Source organism: Eleutherodactylus coqui, chromosome 5, assembly GCF_035609145.1.
Source record: "Eleutherodactylus coqui strain aEleCoq1 chromosome 5, aEleCoq1.hap1, whole genome shotgun sequence".
Lineage (NCBI taxonomy): Eukaryota > Metazoa > Chordata > Amphibia > Anura > Eleutherodactylidae > Eleutherodactylus > Eleutherodactylus coqui.
Genome location: NC_089841.1, coordinates 263,990,196 through 264,011,641, shown reverse-complemented (window position 1 = coordinate 264,011,641; position 21,446 = coordinate 263,990,196). Strand labels below are relative to the sequence as shown.

The following is a 21,446-nucleotide window of genomic DNA, read 5'->3' as shown; positions in this document are numbered from 1 at the left end:
GTAAGCCCCTTTAAATTATGAGCAGATTCAGGGGGAAAAAAAGGATGTGATATGATTGCATGTAGAAACCCGGTTTCTTCCAATTGTAATCAACCTCTAGGTCTTTAAGTCATTAACCATTTGATGGCCGTATATTGCTAACTTTTCCCCTTTTAATCCCTACAGCACCAGGAACAACAACCAGAAGGCAGGACGGCTACATCCAGTGGACCACATCTTATTTATACCTATGAGGACTGGCAAATATTAGAGGATGCAGCCTCATTGATTAGCTACTATGTGAAAAGGCAGCCGGCCATCCAGAAGGAGGACAAGGACACAATCCGCCAAGTTCTGCACCAGTTCATCCCTGAACTTTTTTTCTCTTCTTCATCCTCTTCCACTTGTCAGTCACTGTTCAGTTCCACCGCTGATGAGACTCCAGCAGAAACGACCACAGAGCCTTCTGTAGCTGAAGTTCCTGAACGACGGAGGAAGGCAGCCAACCCTGGGGTGACCCCGGAGCCCACCACCCCTACACGATCCCCACCAGAGCCGCCTCCGAAGATGACGGAAGAAATGTATAGCTTGTTGTTTGCTAATAATAACTGGTACTTCTTCTTTCGGTTGCACCACACACTTTGCTCTCGCCTCTTGAGGATCTATCGCCAGGCACAGATTCAGCTACTGGAATATCGGACTGAAAAGGAGCGAGAGAAACTGCTGTGCGAAGGCAAAAAGGAGAAGTCAAATGGGCCGGCCATGGAACTCCGGCTGAAGCAGCCCAGTGAGCAGCTCTACTGTTTGTGAAAACCTATATAGTGTGGTGTTAGACGTAGAGATGGATGGTATATTGGGAATATATGAGGATATGTTGACACCTTAAAGAATTTGGGGGGGGATTTTCTTCTCGCTTTTCAAAAGTCATAACTTTTTTATTTTTTTTATATAACATGGCCAAGTAAGGGCTTGTTTTTTGCATGACGGGCTGTAGTTTCTACTGGTTCCTTTTTGACTACATACATGTATTGTAAAACTTATAATAATGCAGCATAACTGACATTATGGCCTTTTTTTTGTGTTTTTGGTATGATTACAACTACACAGTAATAAAAAAAAATAAAATATATACCTATATTTTTTTTTTTTTTTTGGTCTAGCTGTAATCATACAGAAAAAAAGACCAGCATGTCATTTATATGTATGTATATGTTATAAATAGTGTTTTCCCGAAAATAAGACCCTGTCTTATATTAATTTTTGGCCCAAAAGAGATGCAGGGTCTTGTTTTTGGGGGCTGTCTTATACTCACCTGGCAAGCGCCTTGATTTGGTTTATGGAGTGGCAGCTCTGATTGGCTGAGCCACGGCACTCAGGAATCAATCGGAGCAATCTCTTGCTGGAGGTGGGGTTTACAAACCCCATTACCAGCAAACCATGCTCTGTCGGCGCTGAGGACTGCTCAGAAGCCTACCGGTACTGTGGAGAACAGCGGGAAAGACCAAAATGGTGCCTGCTAGGTGAGTATTGGTTTTTCTTGTAGCGTAGCTAGGGCTTACTTTTCAGAGTGGGGCTTATATTTCAAGCTATTGAATATAGCCTCGGGGTCTGCCAACTACGGTGACCTTCATTGGCTTACTAACTGGCTGAGCTTCATTGGCTTACTAATGTACTAGTATAGTGAGCACAGTCTTGTGTTAGAAGAGTGATTAAAAGATTCCAATAATATAGTCCCCCAGTGGAGCAAAAATAAAAAAAAGTTAAAGTATAAGAATGTCAAAATCCCACCTTTGCCCTTTTTCTATGTAATAAATCACACGTGGTATTGCTGTTTGTAATGCCCCCCCCCCCCCCCAATAAATAAATAAATAAAATCAAAAATAAGAACATTATTTAACCTGCACAGTGCATGAAAAAAAAAATATTAAAAACATGGCTGGGATGATTTAGTGAATCCTGCACTGAGCAGGGGGTTGGACCCGATGACCCTAGAGGTCCCTTCCAACTCTACTATTCTATGATTCTATGACGAAAATAGCTAATTTTGCCTATCTCGCCTTTTAAAAAAACAGAATAGGAAGTGATCAAAACATTGCATTGATCAACAAGTGGTACCATTAAAAAGTACAACTCATCCCAGAAAAAGAAAAAACTTTCACTGGTTCATACTGGTGTGCAGAATTAATTTAACATGTTTATACTGCATGGTGAACGCCAATAAAAATTAAAAAAAACATACCAGATTTGCAGATTTTGAAAGTACCGCTTTCAAAAATGGAATAAAAAGCAATCAAAATGTTACAGGTTCCCCCAAAAATGGATAAATGACTTCTCAAGTACATTCCGCAAAAAACAAGCCCCCTTAAAGCTCTGTTGATGGAAAAATAAAAATGCTTTGCCTTTTGGAATGCGGCAACAAAAGTAAAAAAAAAAATTTTTTTTTTTTTAGGTTTTTGTGTGCAAAAATAGCAAAGCATAAACTGTATAAACCTTGTTGCTGGAATTATGCTGACGCAGAGAGTAATGTTATCACATTGCCTATTTTGTACACTGAGCGCTGTAAAAATCAAATCCAAAAAAATAAATGGCAGAATTTTTTTCTTTTTCCCCCAATCCCCCTAAAGAAAATTAATACGTTGTACATTATATGGACCCAACAATGATGCCATTAGAAAATACAACTTGCCCCGCAAAAAACAAGTCCTCATATGCATATATTAATGGAAAAATTAAAAAATTATGGCTCCTGGAATGTGACGATGAAGAAGGCTTCAGGAGATTTCTCTCCTCTCGCTGCCCCATCCCTCTCCATTGACATAACACAGCAGCGGTTCAGTACTGAACACCTGCTATTTACAGCATTCAGCTCATCGTCCATTGTTTATACTGCATAAAGGATGAGCTGATTGCTCATCGTTCAGTGTAAGTAGCAGCTGTTCAGTATTGAGCGGCCGCTATGTTATGTCAATAAAGAGGGGCGGGGGAGCAAGAAGAGAGAAATCTCCTGCAGCCGCCTCACCCCCCTGCTGGCCACTCTGTGAGCGAGCCAGCACTACTAGCTGCCGTGTATGGTTGCGAGGACACACAGGGACGAGTGTCGGGCATCGTTTGCCTGACATTGGTCCCAGGTAAACCCAGCTTTATGCAAAGATGATCGTTCAAAACTGTCACTCGAACTGTCATTTGAGTGCTTTATCTTTCAGTGTAAATGGGCCGTACGTTTCTGGGAGTCACTGTGGCGGTGCCATGCTTTCATACGGTAATCGCTGTAGTCGCACCCATTACTGGGGGATTGACATCCCCATTGCTGTTATTGACAGATTCCCTTTAACCTCTTTGATCTCTTGTTTTCCCTTAAGATCCAATCATTCTGTGCCAGGATGGCACCACAGGTTTAAAGGGTGAAGTCTAGTTGTCTTCATTCCATACGTTCTGCTAAGCCATAGCAGCATTAGGGTTTTCAGTGATTATTGGCTTTTTGAAAACGTTTCACTGATCCCCGTTCTTAACCATTGTGGGAGGGTCTTGATCAGCCACTCTGATCTTGGGGACCATTTACTAACTGCAAAGGGAAAATAAAACATTATTGCCACCCAAAAAAATTTAAGTATTTCTAAAGTTGTTTTAACTTTTTATGTAGTATGCATGTTTCATCAGTGACAGCCCACGGATCCTTTCTGCATTTGGGTTACATCACTGCAGTATAAGGCCTCATGTCCACGGGGAAAATCAGGCCCGCTACGGATTCTACATGTAGAATCTGCAGCGGGTCCCTCCTGCCCCGCGGACATGAGCGCTGAAAATAGGAATTTAAAAGAATTTACTCATCCGGAGCGGGCGGGGAAAGTCTTCTCTTCCTCACGGCCGGATCTTCTTTTTCGGCCGGCGGATGAACTCGTCACGCCGGCGGCACGTCGCCGACGTGCCGCGCGCATGCGTCAGGCACATCCGCCGAGCCGAAGCAAGAAAGATGCGGCCGTGAGGAAGAGAAGACCTTCCCGGTCCGCTCCGGATGAGTAAATTCTTTTAAATTCCTATTTTAGGTCTCCGCAGGAGACCCGCACTAAAATGGAGCATGGTCCAGATTTTTTCATGCTCCATTTTTTAAAAAATCACTTTTATTGACCATTCGCGGGTATTTATCTACCCCGCGGGTGGTCAATGCATCCCTATGGGGTGTGGATCCGCGGGCAGGAGAAGAGTTAAAATCCGCTGCAGATTTTAATTCTTCTTTTGCCCGTGGACATGAGCCCTAAACGTTTACTGATGTATTGTATTCTCCACTGATGAGGAGTGACTGAGTTAGGCCGAATGCACACAGGCAAATAATTGCTGCAGAATCTGCGCTGGGCGTTTGTCCGCGGGTTTTGCAGCAATGTCCGCCCATAGCATGCTATGTAAAAGTGAATCTTCCATGCACATGCGCAGAGACCACTCATGGAGGAAAAATTACAGCATTCTCCATTTCGGTGTGTTTTCCGCACGGACAGCTTCCATTGAGGTCAATGGAAGATGTCCAACCCGCATCCTTAACCGGAATGACAATTCTAGAAAGGTCGTGGGACCCACGTCATCGCCCAGCAACTTTCCGGGGAAATCTGTATTGTGCATGCCTTAGGTCGGTTTCACATCTGCGTTAGAACCGTCAGTCGAAGGTTCCATCAAAGATGGAGCTCAAAATCCAGGAAGAGAAAACTCGGCCTGCAAAAGCTGGGTGGAAAGCAGACAGATCCCATTATAGTCAATGGAGTCCGCTTGGCACTGTTCATTTCCGTCCAGAGATTGAGCAGGAAAGCAGAACCCCTGAGCACAAATGTGACGCCAACCTAGTGTATTTGTATATGATTTTTGGTATTCTCTGTTAAAATGTTGCCACTTATACCTACAAGGGAGAAGGGGAGGTTGAGGATCTCTGCAGACTGGTTGGGTAGAAACTACGGTTATGTCTTCAATGTGCAGCCTTTTCCTCATGAAGAATAGAGGCGCTAATTACCGTATTTTTCGCTCTATAAGACGCACTTTTTCCGCCTCCAAAGCGGGGGGGGAAAGTTCCTGCGTCTTATAAAGCGAATGTGCCGAAAATTCGCCCAAAAAAATCATTACTCACCTCTCCCGGTGTTCTGCGGCGCTGCTGCAGGCGGTCGCTCCCTCCTGGTCCCCGGCGCAGCATTGCTTTCTGGACGCGGGGCTTGAAATCCCGGCCTCCAGAAAGCTAATACTGTGTTGGCTAACACACGCCGTCAGCCAATCACAGCCATTCAATGACATCATTGAATGGCTGTGATTGGCTAACACACGTCCGCCTTCAGCCAATCACAGCCATTCAATGACATCATTGAATGGCTGTGATTGGCTGAAGGCGGACGTGTGTTAGCCAATCACAGCCATTCAATGATGTCATTGAATGGCTGTGATTGGCTGACGGTGTGTTAGCCAATCACAGTAGTTGCTCTGCCGTGGACCAGGAGGAAGCTACAGCCTGCAGCGCTGAATGCCGCTGCTGCCGCCCGCCCGCCGCCCACCGCCGAATGCCGCCGCCCACCGCCGAATGCCGCCCGCCGCCGAACGCCGCCGCCCGCCGGGGGAGGGTGAGTAATTTTTTTTTTCACCCATTTTCCGGCTCTAATCGGGGGTGCGTCTTATAGACCGGTGCGTCTTATAGAGCGAAAAATACGGTACTTTTATATTGCTTTTCAGCTTTTCTAATGAAACCTTGTCAATGAAGAAAAGTATTTGTTTCCTTACACGGCCGTGAGCTTTTATCCCCTTTTTTATTTTAGGTGAGGTGGAGTTAGAAGAGTATTATCCTGCATTTTTGGATATGGTGAGGAACCTTCTGGTTGGAAATCTGGACCCCACGCATTATGAGGACACACTCCGGGAGATGTTCACTATACACGCTTACATTGGCTTTACCATGGACAAGCTGATCCAGAACATAACGCGACAGGTGACTGGAGTGTTCTGGTGTCTTTTTTAATGAGAATCTGCCATTGTGCGATTGTTTGCCTGCCTACCGGTTTCAGACTGCGCGAGTCTGGACTGAGTAGAAGAGATTATGGGGGGAAAAGGTTGGAAATTCAGTTCTGCTTCTGAAGAGAAACCATAAGGTGGGACGCAGAATTACTTTATTTTTGATAGCACTTAGGTGGCTATGTAAAGTTTAGCACGCTAGACCCCTTAAAGGGGTTGTCCCGCGGCAGCAAGTGGGTCTATACACTTCTGTATGGCCATATTAATGCACTTTGTAATGTACATTGTGCATTAATTATGAGCCATACAGAAGTTATTCACTTACCTGTTCCGTTGCTGGCGTCCCCGTCTCCATGGTGCCGTCTAATTTTCAGCGTCTAATCGCTGGATTAGACGCGCTTGCGCAGTCCGGGTCTTCTTCTTTTCTCAATGGGGCCGCTCGTGCCTGAGAGCGGCTCCTGGTAGCTCCGCCCCGTCACGTGCCGATTCCAGCCAATCAGGAGGCTGGAATCGGCAATGGACCGCACAGAAGCCCTGCGGTCCACCGAGGGAGAAGATCCCGGCGGCCATCTTCAACCGGTAAGTAAGAAGTCACCGGAGCGCGGGGATTCAGGTAAGCGCTGTGCGGATTTTTTTTAGGTCCCTGCATCGGGGTTGTCTCACGCCGAACGGGGGGGGGCTGTTGAAAAAAAAAAAACCCGTTTCGGCGCGGGACAACCCCTTTAAGGACGTGGCCTTTTTTTTTTTTTTCCCATTGTTTTTTTCTTTCCTCCCCACTTTCAAAAAAATGTAGAAACTTTTGTTTATCCATCAACGTAGCTGTCTAAAGGCAGATTTTTTTTTTGTGGGGTGAATGGTTTTTTTTCAGTGGCACCATATAATTTTACATATGAGTTGCCGTGATGAAATTCTTGCAAATTTTCTGGGCGATTTGGAACGCAGGCTTCAATTGGTTAATTCTGGTTTTCATTGGCCATTGATATGGACTTTTGTTTGCAATGAATTACACAATCAATAACTGTAAAGATTTTCAACTTGCATCTTCCGTTCATCAAGGTCCAATGTACGTGATGTAAATGCTCCCTTAAGGCCTAATGCCCACGGACCGATTTTATCGCTGCGGAATTCGCATTGAGACACCAGCTGCGAATTCCACAGCCATGACCGTCCATAGACATGCTGTCTGCCCACAAGTGGAAATGAAATGTGATTTTCTGTTCGCGAGAGAAAACCGCAGCATGTTCTATTCTGTGCGGAAAATCGCACAGACGGCTTCCATTGCAGTCAGTGAAAGCCGTCCGTCCTGCGATACTTCCACAGTGAGCTCTGAGTAAGTACCAAGAGAAGCCGTGTCACAGCCCAACGCCGGCGTGTCATGTGCATGCGTGGAAGCTCGACGGCCCAGACTCTCATGGCGGATCCGGAGAGGTGAGTATAGGGTCTCTTTGGGGCAACGGGGTCTGATTCCACTGCTATATTTCGCAGTCTGAATCCGACCCGGCCATTGGCATGAGGCTTAACTTTTTGCAGTCCAGCGCTGCAACCCTACTATTCTTCCGGGCTCTGACACTGGAAGTCAGATGACAGTTGCCTGCCAATCAGAGCCCACAGCATCACCATTCTGAACTTCTAGCATCCTGATGTCCTGAATGGGAGTGCTGATGTCAAGAGAATGCACAGCGATGTTGTGGCCTCTGATTGGCAGGCAGCAGTCACCTGACTTCCACTGTCAACAAAGACCGGGAAAATCGCAGGGCTGCAGCGCTGGATCGCCAGCACTGAGGGAGGTAAGTTTCACGTTTTCTGTCATTGTTTTAAGTGATTTGATTCTGTATTTAATAAGTGCATTTCTAACCAGACAACCCCTTTAAGAATTTGTTTTGGGACACGTCTTTATAACACATGATGCTGGGCTCTACAGTATTATAGGTTTACCAGTGTTAGATTCTCTTTACTATGGTGATTGGTGTTCCGTATTCTGACCCGTATTTTCTCTTAGCTCCATCATCTAGTGAGTGATGAGATCTGCTTGAAAGTGGTGGAGCTGTACCTCAGCGAGAAGAAGAGGGGCGCGGCCGGAGGTAGTCTGGTTACCCAATGTGTCCGAGTATCGAAGGAGACCAGTTACCAGTGGAAAGCAGAACACTGTATGGCAGATGAGAATTGCTTCAAGGTAATTACAAAATGCCTTCTGTACATGTAATTGCCTTTTTTTCCAAACACACTTAATAAACGGCAGCCAAAATATTTAGGAGTCTTGCACATTGGTCTTCTGTAACTTCAATATAAACAGGGTTGATTAGCTGCAGCATTAGCCCATTTACAATATATCAAGAGTGTTCAACCTGTGGTCTATGTACAGCCTCCGACCTAGCCTTCTGGTAAGTCCTAGGTTTTTCCTTTTATTACATCTCTGCAAAGCTGCTTTTTCTAGCAAATTTTCAGGAAATTGTCTAAAGATGTAGGGGCTTTCTAGTGCAGAACATCAACCCACGCCGTCTGATAAGAACTTGCAAGGCTTCAAGCTGTTTGGCACTATTGGTAGACTGTCACAAACTCTTATGGCCCACGTACATGCAACTATTGTCGTTCCAGCGAACAAGAATGCGTAATAATCGTCATGTTCAGGCGCGTAGCTATCGTGTACTATTCATTTACATTTCGTTTTGTCGCTCAGTTTCAGCTTGCATAAAAATAATCCCGCTATGTTTGAAGACGCCCGATCGGTGTTTCCAATAGAACGTAAAGCACTGAGTGAGAAGGGAGCGATTCTCAGTGACATGCTTGCCTAAACATTCTGCGCGAACAACCAGCGGTGACGTCACTCGTGCACTCGTTTATACGAGAGTAGTCCTGGGTAAATTGGACATTAGTCTCTGTTCCTCTGGGGCTTACTTTCTATGGCCATTGGCAAACTGTCTTTCTTTGACTGATATCTAGTATACTATCTGTTTTTAACGGTTTAATATCTTACATATCCACTACCTGGGGGCCTTATATGAAATGGTTGTTAGAACAGAGAGCTGAACAAAGAGCCTGCTATGCACACGCCGTGCCTGCAGCTACTAGGCACAATACCTCTCCTGCAGACTGCTTATGTTACTCCCTTTGTGCAGAATTGGTCGTTCCCCTTCGGTATGGGTCCCCTTTTACATCCAGTCCGGCTGCAAAGCTTTCATGGTTGCTAAGTCCACTACTGGCAACTCATAGAATGGTAGAGTTGGAAGGGACCTCCAGGGTCATTGGGTTCAACCCTCTGCTCATTGCAGGATTCCCTAAATCATCCCAGACAGATGTCTGTCCAGCCTTTGTTGGAACACTTCCATTGAAGGAGAACTCACCACTTCCTGTGGTAACCTGTCCCACTCATTAATCACCCTCACTGTCTAATATCTAATCTGTGTCTCCTCCCTTTCAGTTTCACACCATTTCTTCTAGTCTGTCTTTGTGCAAATGAAAATAGGGCTGATCCCTCTGCAGTGTGACAACCCTTCTGATATTTGTAGACCACTATTAAGTCGTCTCTCAGCCTTCTTTTTTGCAAGCTGAACATTCCCAGATCCTTTAACCGTTCCTCATAGGACATGATTTGCAGACCGCTCACCATCTTGGTAACTCTTCTCTGAACTTGCTCCAGTTTGTCTATGTCATTTTTAAAGTGGGGTGTCCAGAACTAGACACAGTATTCCAGATGAGGTCTGACTAAGGAAGAGTAGAGGGGGATAATGACCTCATGTGATCTAGACTCTATGCTTCTCTTAGTACATCCCAGAATTGTGTTTGCCTTTTTGGCTGCTGCATCACATTGTTGACTCATGTTCAGTCTATGATCTATTAGTATACCCAAGTCTTTTTCACACGTGCTGCTACTTAGCCCAATTCCTCCGATTCTATATGTGCTTTTTTCATTTTTCTTGCCCAGATGTAGATCTTTGCATTTCTCCTTGTTAAATACCATTCTGTTAGTCTAAGTGGTGAGTCTAAGATACTCAGAGGTTACCAGCTGGAAATGCTCCCCCCCCATGGTGGTTGTGTTCCACCTCCAGATCAGTTCTCTTTCTGTCTCATACCTGTCACAGACCTTAACCGGAGTTTTCAATCCATTGTTTTGGTTAGGGGAGGTTCCAGGTCACAATGACTCCGTGAGTAGCGCAAAACTAAAATGCAAGACGTTCAAATCTTCCAGCTATCTCTAGCTTGCTGCCCACCTCCCAGGGTGACTCAATGTGGCACCAGGGCCAACTCTTTGGTCTACCACCATGGTTCTAACCATCTTTCTGACGTAGGACCCTTTTACACTAACCGAATCGTTCAGATTCTCGCTGGATTGGGGAAATATGAATGATAATCATTCAGTGTAAATGCCCGCAGCGATTAATTATTACACCTGCAGAAACTTACAAACGACTTTATCGTTCGAAAGGCTTTTGTAAACCACTTATTGTTCCTCTGTAACAACTGCCTTTTTACTGTGAATGGTGGCCGGAAGAGTTCTCCAGCCAGCTCCACCTCCATTCACTGAGCAATCCTCGCTCTTGTGTGAAACCACTGGAGCGATTGTCACCGGGGACGTCTGTTGGGCGCCGTGTGAAAGGACCCTTACTCGTTGGATAGTTTGCCTTTCCATGGGATTTCCCTCATCTTTCGGTGAGAATCCAGCCTTGCTTGCATTCTGCCTCTGAATCCGACTCTGACGGGAAACCTACTCTACGGCTTATTCTTTTCCTTGCATCACCCAAATTGTCAATTTTTCAAAAATGGCCAAAAGAAGATGAAAAAGGCTTTATTTAGGCAAATACTGTGATCGCTGCTAAGGGTTGATACTTTGAGAGAAATATGTAAGGAAATCAAGGCTCAATTAATTTGTAAGCCATGTGTATGAGTACAAAACATGTTTGCATTAGGAGACCCCATACTTACCTGCGGATCCAGCGTCCTCGTTCCCGCATGACGCTTCCCCGCCCACCTCCGCCGCGTCATGTGACACGCCCACCGTGTCACCTGACACGGCGGTGGGCGGGGAAGCGTTTTCACGCTATCTTCCGCTGTGCTACAGCGGAAGATAGCGTGAACGGACGGCTTCCATTGACTGCAATGGAAGCCGTCCGCGCATACACCCGCGGCAAATAGAGCATGCCGCGGGTGAGGATGTGTGAATTCACGGTGCGGAATTCCGCAGTGGAATTACGCACCGTGAACACCGAGCTATTTAATTCAATAGAACCTAATAGCTGCGGGCAACGCAGCGGATTTCCGCTGCGAATTACGCGGCGGAAATCCGTTCGTGGGAAGGAGGCCTTAGTGTATGGGACGGTCTTATTATGGCATTACCCAGAAAGTCGTCTCTCTGCAAATTAAGGATGCACAGCCTGATGCCTCATAAGCGAAAGTTTCCTTTTAGTTGCCCCAAGAATTTCCACAAACTCTTAAGCTACCATTCTGAGGTCGAAGCCAGGAAATGGAAGCACCCTGAGATGCGTTTCACTTTTCCAGCCTGAAAATATAAGACTTTACTATTGCCCTGCTTGCTTGGTATTTAAATAGATAGCGTTACTCACAATGGATGGTCTGTTGTCTGGCAAGCCAAATCTGCCATGGTTTTCATGGTGCATATACTCCTACCTTTAAGGAGCGGTCGTATTGAGCTCCTCATCATATTTGCCTTTGGAATAACTAGTTCAAACTATGCATCTCCCTGCAGAAGAGACCTTTCTAAGTGTGGAGCTCTCAAACCCTCCTTCACCTGAAGGCACTCGATAACAAGGGTCGCTCCTTCACTTTCAGAATGCACCAGACCAAGACATCAGGCCCTTGGCCCTCTTTCAGTGGAGTCTGTCTTTTTAACGTTTCCCTGGGGAATGGCAACAAACTTGGCTCTCCTATAATCCAGGAGGCATCTTTTGTGGTTCCCAGACCTTCATTTTGACTGGATTATTTCCAGTTGTGTTACTCCTTCGCAGTGCATTTCTCAATGCTATGTATTCACCAAGGTTGTGTGTGTTTTATCAGACTAAGTAATTCTTAAGACCGGAGTCTGGGTCCCCACTAACTTCTTCCTTGCAGCAATTGGGTAGGTTCTTACTTGCCGTAAAAAAAAAAAGTCCCATCCTAGGGCCCTTTAGGCAACTATCCACCTCCAAGTGGCATGTGTCCTCTCCCTCTCTGGACCGGTCGAGCCTGTTCGCCCCCCCAGGCCACTTCGTCAATCTACACTGTGACTGCACTCTCCTCTTGATCCTTTGGTATCGTTATTCCCTTTTATTCTCCCTATCTCAATCTGACCTAGATGCCAACGTTCTGAGTTGAGGGGCAAGTATTTTTCTCTTAATCACATAGTCTATGGCCATTAAATCTCAAGATGCTCTTCTGCACATCAACAATTTGGAGTTCAAAGCAACGTCATGCTGATGGACAATGCCTTAGCTGTTACATATGCCAACCTCTTGGGTGGCATGCACAGCAAAAGTGATGTAAAAGAAGGATCTTGCATCTTTCCCTGGATAGAATCTCATCTCGGCAATATCTGAAGCCCACATTCTTGGAGTAGACATTTGGGTCACAGACTCCCTCAGTTGGGAACAACTAGACTCCAGTGAGTAGGCTTACCATCCTGTTCTCTTTGCCCAACTCTTGAGAGTATTGTGGCACTCCAAACATTGACCTTTCAGTTTCTTGGATACTTCACAAGGTACTGTGGTTTGTCACCAGGACCCACAAACCAATGTTAGTTGCGACCATCAATCTGGTAACTTTGTGGGTGGATGCTAAAGGAGATCAAAGCAAAAGGAGTTCTTGACCTTATAGTATCTCAGGAGTGGCTGAGGCACTCCTGGTAAGCAGATGTTGTAATCTCATCGCAGATGTCTCCTGGCACCTTCAAAGCAAATGTTAGAAAAGGGCAACATCATAACAGACAAAATTTTTAAAAAAATCCTGGGTTATTAACACAATATTGTTAGTGGGAAAATCTACAAAGGGACTCCATAGCAGGTTTTATTGCCTGGTCCAGATTGGGAGTTGGTTATGTGCGCACAAATCATTGACACATGACACCAGCTAGTATCATAAGACAATGAACATATAGATCACTGGTGGTGAACCTATGGCATGCGTGGCAGAGGCGGCACGCAGAGTCCTCCCTGCTGGCACATGGGCCGGCGGCTGCTCACCACGGTAGTGAATACCGGCCAGGGTGCCGCAGCTTCCCGGACGGTATTCACTCAGCAGTGCTGATCCCAGGTGTACACTGTGGCGTCAGTGTACACCCGGGATCCTCCTCCCCTGACACCTCCTCCTTGGTTCTGCGAGAGCAGAGGGAGGAGGCGTCTGGATTTACACACTGACTCCACAGTGTGCACCTGGTATCAGCGCCAGCAGTAGCACCGAGCAGAAGTGCAGTGGCACTTCAACGAGGAGGAGGGGTAAGTATATGGGTCTCGGGGTCACAGTTACTATCAGGGCTGATGTAGGGTATACTATTAGTAATTGTGAGGGTTGTTAGTTTTTTCTGTTATCTCGCATCCTTTTCTTTGTGCTTCTCCTGTTGCTCAGAGATTAACTCATTTAGCTAAGTGTATACAGGCTGGATATAGTTTGTAGGAGGATCTAGGTATAGGCCCTCCGTATTGCACATTCAGAAAAGGCCTCAACTGACAACTGCCCATCTCGTTTTTCTAGGGGGTCTTATGAATTCAGGTTATGCCAATGCTGCTCACTAAGGCTCTTGTGTCTTGCATGATATTTCTGTGTGTGACGGAACAGAATCTGTAGTTTTCTCTCTGCACAGTGTATGAGAGATGACCTTGCGGCTAGACTCCTCCCACCAGCTCAAAGAGAACTGAGAATTACAGATACAGCCTGCAGAGGGGAAAATGGGGATAACTGTAGGATACAAGTCATATAGTAGCCAGAGATGGTGTTATTCCTGATGTACACATGCGTAACTACTAGGGATGAGCGAGTATACTGGCTAAGGCACTACTCGCTCGAGTAATGTGCCTTAGCCGAGTATCTCCCCGCTCGTCCCGAAAGATTCGGGTGCCGCCGCGGGGCGGGGAGAGCAGGGGAGAGCCGAGAGGAACGGAGGGGAGATCTCTCTCTCCCGCCCGCTCCCCACCGCAACTCACCTGTCAGCTGCGGCGGCCCCCGAATCTTTATGGACGAGTAGGGAGATACTCGGCTAAGGCACATTACTCGAGCGAGTAGTGCCTTAGCGAGTATACTCGCTCATCCCTAGTAACTACTTATTCTAAAAAGTTGGGTACACTTTTTAAGTTGTCTTGTTTTTTTTTCTGGCGACTCTGGAAGCCGTGTTTTCTGACAATGGAACCCTCAAACCAAATTAACCATTGTGCACCCCCTGCTTTATTTAGTTCGTCCTAGCCATGTAACTGACTCTTGTAAATTATGATAAATAAGATTTGTTATGAAGACGACTGCTGGTTAACTCCTTCTTTCTTGTTAGATGATGTTTCTTCAGAGACAAGGCCAGGTGGTTATGACAATTGAGCTGCTTGACACAGAAGATGTCCAAACAGAAGACCCCACAGAAGTACAGGTGAGAACAGTAGTCTGGTTTATGGCTTATATATATTTAGAGTGAAGCAGTATACATGAGCTGCTCTTACATTGGGCCGTGCGATCTGACAGCTTGCAGCTTTTCAGAAGGTTTTTTTTTTTTTTCTTTACAAGTAAATAGTGTATCGTTGTATATAATTGCGCAATTTTCTTATGCACCCTGTAGTTATTTTCTGAATCTCTGTGACAAGGCACGATTTGGGAGTTCTTCATACAGCAGTTAGACAGTCCAGATGGAGCTCAGAATTGTTGTTAATAATCCAAAATATCAACAACATGGGCTGTAGCCTCAGCACCGCTCCCTGACCAGGTGGCCGTCACACTTTTCTCGTAACAGATCATCTCCTTTTCCGGGTGGCTTCTCCACGGCCCCAGGATCTGGGCACACCAACGTATTCTCGCTCCTTTGAAGACTCAGTAATAACTGAGCTGGCCATGTGGCCTACACAGGCCTATGGCCACCTCTCTTGCCAGACATTTCTAAGTTTAATCTCTGTAACTAAAGTCTGGAAACCTCATCACGAGGTGCAGTGTCTCAATGGTTTCTGTACAACCCACAAAAGTTATACGTCACTCTTTAAGTTCAGAAGACCCAATGAGGAGACAATCAAAGCCTGTGTAATGGAGTCTCTAGGATCCGAAGGTTTTATCTAGAGATGAGCGAACGTACTCGGTAAGGGCGATTTCGCAATCGAACACCGCGATTTTCGAGTACTTCACTACTCGGGTGAAAAGTACTCGGGTGCGCCAGAGGGCGGGGAGAGGCGGCGCGGGGAGTAGCAGCGGGGAACAGGGGGGAGCCCTCTCTCTCTCCCTCTCCCCGCTGCAACCCCCCGCACCGCCACGGCGACCCCCGAATTTTTTCGCCCGAGTACGGAAGTACTCGAAAATCGCGGTATTCGGGCGAAAAAGGGGCGTGGCCGAGCACGTCCGCTCATCTCTAGTTTTATCAAGTTCATTGTTTTACTACAGCTTAACAGAGTCCTTTAACCCCCTTTCTCCTCCCTAGTACCTCAGGTGATAATTGTGTAATGCAGGTCTGCTATCCATCCCATTCCCACAACAAGCAGCACACCAGATGATGATATTACTGATAGTGCGCCTAGGCAAATTTTGGGGAACTTGATTGTATGTATAGACAACATACTGGTATATAGAGGTGCAATCAGCCACAAAAAGCAATGAAAGAAAAGGCTTTTCCGTCACCACCCTGGAGGTCACCGCTGCTCTACTTAGGCTTGCTCCTTTAGTGCTCCCTTTTCTTCCTTAGCATTCATTATCATTTCAGTGGTGTTCACATGTGTTACAAGTCTGTGCTCGTAGGAAAGAGTACAAGCTGCAACATCCCCATCACTGTGGAACTTGGACATATGAGACCTTATAACTACCAGGTGAAGACGTAACTTCTCTGCTTACCACTGGGCCTGTTCCTCCCTGCTTGTTTTTGTCAAGTGGTTCATGGTGACCAGTGCTGGTTACACCTCCTGTTCTTTAAGGATCCACAAGATTTAATCCTGAAGACCCACTAACTTCTCCTATGTGTTGCTACTCTCTACAGTGTTAAAGGGGTTGTCCCGCGGCAGCAAGTGGGTCTATACACTTCTGTATGGCCATATTAATGCACTTTGTAATGTACATTGTGCATTAATTATGAGCCATACAGAAGTTATTCACTTACCTGTTCCGTTGCTAGCGTCCTCGTCTCCATGGTGCCGTCTAATTTTCGGCGTCTAATCGCCGGATTAGACGCGCTTGCGCAGTCCGGTCTTCTTCTTTTCTGAATGGGGCCGCTCGTGCCGGAGAGAGCGGCTCCTCGTAGCTCCGCCCCGTCACGTGCCGATTCCAGCCAATCAGGAGGCTGGAATCGGCAATGGACCGCACAGAAGACCTGCGGTCCACCGAGGGTGAAGATCCCGGCGGCCATCTTCACCAGGTAAGTAAGAAGTCACCGGAGCGCGGGGATTCAGGTAAGCACTATCCGGTTTTCTTTTTTAACCCCTGCATCGGGTTTGTCTCGCGCCGAACGGGGGGGCTATTGAAAAAAAAAACCCGTTTCGGAGCGGGACAACCCCTTTAAGCTCTTCTCCGTCTTCATGGTACCCCCACATCTCATTGTGTATACGACCACAACACTCGGGACACTCTTATCAAAATATGGAGAACAGCAGCACAATCCTGTCCTACTGGGATGACTGTACGTGTGGCACCTCTCACTCCGACTTTGTCCAAGCTCAAACCAAGTGCTTATCAGCCACTGCGGCCTCTTGGCCAAGCCAGTCCATTGTCTCCTCCTTTTATAGCTTGTACAATAACTCGGTCATTCCTTGCCATTATCGAGAGTCATAAGCCCAGCGCCAGGCTTTCTTTGTAGCTTCTACTCCAAGTAAGACCATAATCTGAACACCGTTAAATGCCAAAAATGTCATCAGTAGAAATAAGCTGAACATAATACAGCATCACCCCCCACCCCACCCACCCCTTCACAGTTCATTTCATTTCATAGGGGGACGTAGGTAGGGAGAACTTTAAATTCCCTCCATTGAGAGAACAGATGGGCTGTTGATGGTTGTGAGCTCATCATGATGACTCTTTTCTATCGTTTTAGACAAACCCTTTTATTGATCCACTGCAGCCAAATATGTGGGATGGGCCTATAGATGTGAATCGTTGATTTGCTAAAGAAAGCTTTATAAGATGGTTTATACCTTATTTGTGTTTATTACTCTCTTCTCGTATCTCTTTATTTAGCACTTATCCAACTATGTTGAACAATTCATCAATGTAGATGAACAGAACAGCCAGAGCGAAGGATTTCTGCTGAAGCCCGTGCTTTTACAGAGGTTAGTTTTATACTTTTGCACCACTTTGAATGGATCATCGTAAGCTAAGATAACTGGAAGATTCCTGAAAAATGTACGACAGAAACACTGTTTCCTAAGAGCAAGCAATCACCGTTTAGCCTTAATTTTTCATTAGTGCTATAAGAAATGAGAACTGTGTTGTGATTGGCTGCTGTAGGCAACAAAGAACTTTTGTTTAGCATTTTTTAGAAGGCAGTCCTCACTCACGACCTGAAGGTTGCAGGTTCAATCTCCGCTTGGTTCAGGTAGCCGACTCAAGGTCGACTCTGCCTTCCGAGGTCCGTAAAATGAGAACCCAGCTTGCTTGGGGGGTAATAAACAAATGACCTGAAAGCACTGTGGAATAAGTTGGAGCTATACAAATGACAAGTCCCTCATCCCCCTTCACCCCTTTTGGATGAATCACCCCAGTGTTTACCTCTTCTGGACATGGGGTGTGTTTTACAGCAAATCATAGGTAATAAGAATTGAATTGTCCCCCCACAGAAATATCAGACATTTCCAAAGGTGGCAATGCAGAACCATGCGAATGATGAAGGATGAAGTGAAGAGCTCATGGAAAAGACTGATGGGAGTGGAAAGTGCCAGCAATATGGACTGCCGCTTTAGACTCAATAGCCACAAGATGATGTTCATAGTTAACTCTGAAGATTACATGTATCGCTGGGGAACACTGACTAGAGCCAAAGAGGTAAGCCAACCTTTAAATTCTAGTTAACACTTTCATGTTTAAAACAGTTCAAGGATAGAAAATTTTGTTTTTGTTTTGTAATTTTCCATTTTTCATCCCTTTTCTTGCAAGAGCCATAACCTTTTTTTTTTTTTTCCGACCGCAGCAGAATGAGGGCTTGTTTTTTGCGGCACAGACCATATAATTTACCGAAAAACGTTATAAAATTTAAGTGGGACAAAATAAAAAAAAAATGCAACTGCGACATTTTTGGGGGATTAGTTTTGATGTTCACAACGCACTGAAAGCTACACGTGCATTTGATTCTGTGGGTTAGTACAATTGTGACAAGAACAAATTTATATAGTTTTTTTAAGTTTTACTACTTTTAAAAGGTAAACACTTTTTAATTGCTTTCCATTGCCGTATTCTGAGATCCATAATCTTTTTTTTTTTTCTTGATTGAACTATGAGAGGACTATTATTTTTTTGTGTGTGTGTGTCAAGCTATAGTACCATTTTTAAGGTTGCATCTCTTATCGTGTTTTAATTAGTTATATGCCTTCCTCCTTGCACCTTCCCCCTTCTAGCTGCCCAAACTCCCTCTGCTTCCACTAATGAATGAAGTTGTGGTCATACATGCACACTGCTATTAAAGGGGTTGCCCCATGACGTGTGCCGGTTCCAGCCTCTTGATTGGCTGGAATCGGCACGTGACGGGGGGCGGAGCTACGCGATGACGCGTGCAAGAGGCGGAGCCAAAACGCCGATGCTGCCGAGCGGAGCCGAAGGGAGAAGACCGCACAGCGCAAGCGCGTCTAAAAAAGCAAGACGACACCGAAATTAGACGGAACCATGGCGACGGGGACGCTAGCAACGGAGCAGGTAAGTGAATAACTTCTGTATGGCTCATATTTAATGCACAATGTACATTACAAAGTGCATTAATATGGCCATACAGAAGTACTTAACCCCACATGATTTCGCGAGACAACCCCTTTAATTTCAGAGGGACCACTGTGAATGGCTTAGTTGAAGGGCTAGGATAGGGGCTAGCATGCTTTCTTGGGACAACTTACTAAAAGATGATTTTTTATTATTTTTTTCATTTTATTTTTTGCCGCTATTCATTTTAAAGTATGTTGTTAAAATTTGTCTGTCATGTGATGTCATCCTTGTACGTTATTATGCTTGATCTAGGACCTTAACTTCCATGTCCCACTAATCATATATAAATCTTCAAGTAATGATAGTTAGAATTTTTTTAAGTCCCATAGTGAAGCCTATGAGAAAAAAATCCAGAAGAGGGCGCCATACCTTGGGCATGCTGTGTTTTGAGCGCAAAAACAAAAGTATTGACCTTAAAAAAAAAAAAAAAAAACATCTCCCTGTGGCAATTTTTGAACTAAGTCAATCAAAAAGAACTTTTGGATAAGCGTATTAATGAATGTGTTTAAAATCCAGGCAATTGGAAGTTATTTTTGATTTCAGCTTTAGTGTGGCATTCCCTATTAGCTTGTCCTAATACAGACTAGAAGCACAATCCCCTGAATGTCGGTACTAACTGGAAATATTTGTCCCTTGTGTAGTTCCAGTCGATGGTCTTCCAGAAGCATCATGAGAAGTTTGCTGCTTGGCACAATAGTTGGCTCCAGGAAAACGTCAGTCCCAGAGCAGCTGAACTGGTACAGGACTGGTTGACCGGAGAAGAAGATGAAGAAATGGTTCCTTGCAAGACAGTTTGTGAAGTCTCGGAGGTTCATGGGATGACAGTCACCAGATACAGAGTGCAGTACATACGAAGAGCGTCCTCTCCCTGACATAGGCACATGTTTCCCCTGTCTGCATTTGCTGCTGAGAAACTTTTTTTTTTTTTTTTTTTACAGGGCTTATTTTTTGTCCTAAAAGGGGGTGTCTGACACTAGAAGTCATTTAAAGTCCAGTGCCATTTATTCTTCAGTTTGTGCTTTGGACACCTTAATCGACCTTCTCAAACGTGGGACAAGAAGGGCCAGCAAACCTGCCAGGATGAGATCTGGCTTTGGCTACAGTTACTGATGAATTATGAGCCACTGATTTATGGGATTGACCGTTTCTGCATCAATCCAAAGTCAATTATGATGCTGTGAGACAGGACCTTTTTTTTGTTGAAATGACGGAATTGAAATGGATGACTTTCACAGTTCATGTGGTGGTAGCACCCGTAATTTAATACTGCCCACTGTAAATGTCTTACAATGAAGCTGTGGTATCCTCTTACTAAAGTGCTCCAGAAATGATGATCAAGTCCTTGGAACAATCTAGAACATGAATTCGTATTACCCTGTTGACCATAAACCTTTGAAGTTGTCTGGCACTACCCAGGGTTTGTGGCAAGGTTTGATTATAAAAGTATTCAGTGATACCACAAATCTATAATTTTTTTTTTTTTGTCTATACTGACCCTATATAATAATGGTTAAAACAAATCAAGTGCTGTAAAATTAACATTGTACATGTGTGGTTAATACATTATACACTTGTAATAAAGGAAAATGCCAGTCAAAAATTAAAAACCAGCTGTATGTATTCTCTATTTGAGAATTGTAAAACATTTGCGCCCCATGTGTTTGATTATGGTTTCAGTGTTGTAGCAACTTTTGCGCGCAAAGGTGAGCTCTATCCTCATTGACTGGTTCCTTGTTTGTGGCTGTGCACAGTGATATAAGTTATGGTGCCCATACGCATTTAGTAGCTTCCCCATACACACATATACTCGGTTTGACAGAGTGTTCGTGTCTTTTATATGGGGACAGCAGAGAAAGCCTCCACTAGACAGTTCTGGAATTTAAAGGATATTGCCTTATACTTAGTGTGCCCTTTCTTACTTTCCTCCAGTATCATTCGTCGCAGGAAAGTCTGCAGACCCCAGTGCATGTACTAGTCGAAAACTGTGGGTTTGGATGCTTTTTGTCAGACTAAGGCTGTGTTGTAAAGGCTTGTCTGAGTGAGTTTTGGGATATCATCACTGAGTAGGCCTCATCGTTAAACATAACTGGTATTATGGGTTCTTTGTTTTTTTTAAATCTTTCTCCCCTCTAGGTGGAAAACAGGAATGACAAAGGTCTCCTTGTTTGTTCCCAAGTGGGAAGGGCGAGCAGTGCTGAAAAAGTCACACTGTTACTCCGTCCTCCAAGAATGCAAAGTAGACCAGAGCAGTATAGCCAGCCATGGGGTCGTCCGCTGTTCTTGACTTCACCCACTAATCCAGCATACTCTGCTAGTATTCCAGGGGAGCTGAAGTGAAGAGGATGAAGACAGTGAGTAAACGGGAATACGTGAGTAAGGCCCCCCTCCCAACACCACCACCATCTTCAACGCCATCCTGTGTTCTTCTGTCCCCTTTA

General features: G+C 45.1%; 1 protein-coding gene across 3 annotated transcripts in view; it reads left to right on the top strand.

Moving 5' to 3' along the window:
* SIN3B (SIN3 transcription regulator family member B) overlaps positions 1-20,615 on the top strand; it is a 75,068-nt gene extending 54,453 nt beyond the window's left edge. For all 3 annotated transcript variants that reach the window (XM_066604616.1, XM_066604615.1, XM_066604617.1), the window contains exons 14-20: positions 166-766; positions 5,760-5,929; positions 7,952-8,125; positions 14,417-14,509; positions 17,278-17,369; positions 17,877-18,081; positions 19,650-20,615. In XM_066604616.1, coding sequence (XP_066460713.1) covers positions 166-766; positions 5,760-5,929; positions 7,952-8,125; positions 14,417-14,509; positions 17,278-17,369; positions 17,877-18,081; positions 19,650-19,880 — 1,566 coding nt within the window. In that variant the 3' untranslated portion in view covers positions 19,881-20,615. The remainder of the gene's footprint in view (positions 1-165; positions 767-5,759; positions 5,930-7,951; positions 8,126-14,416; positions 14,510-17,277; positions 17,370-17,876; positions 18,082-19,649) is intronic.
* Positions 20,616-21,446: the final 831 nt, after the last annotated feature.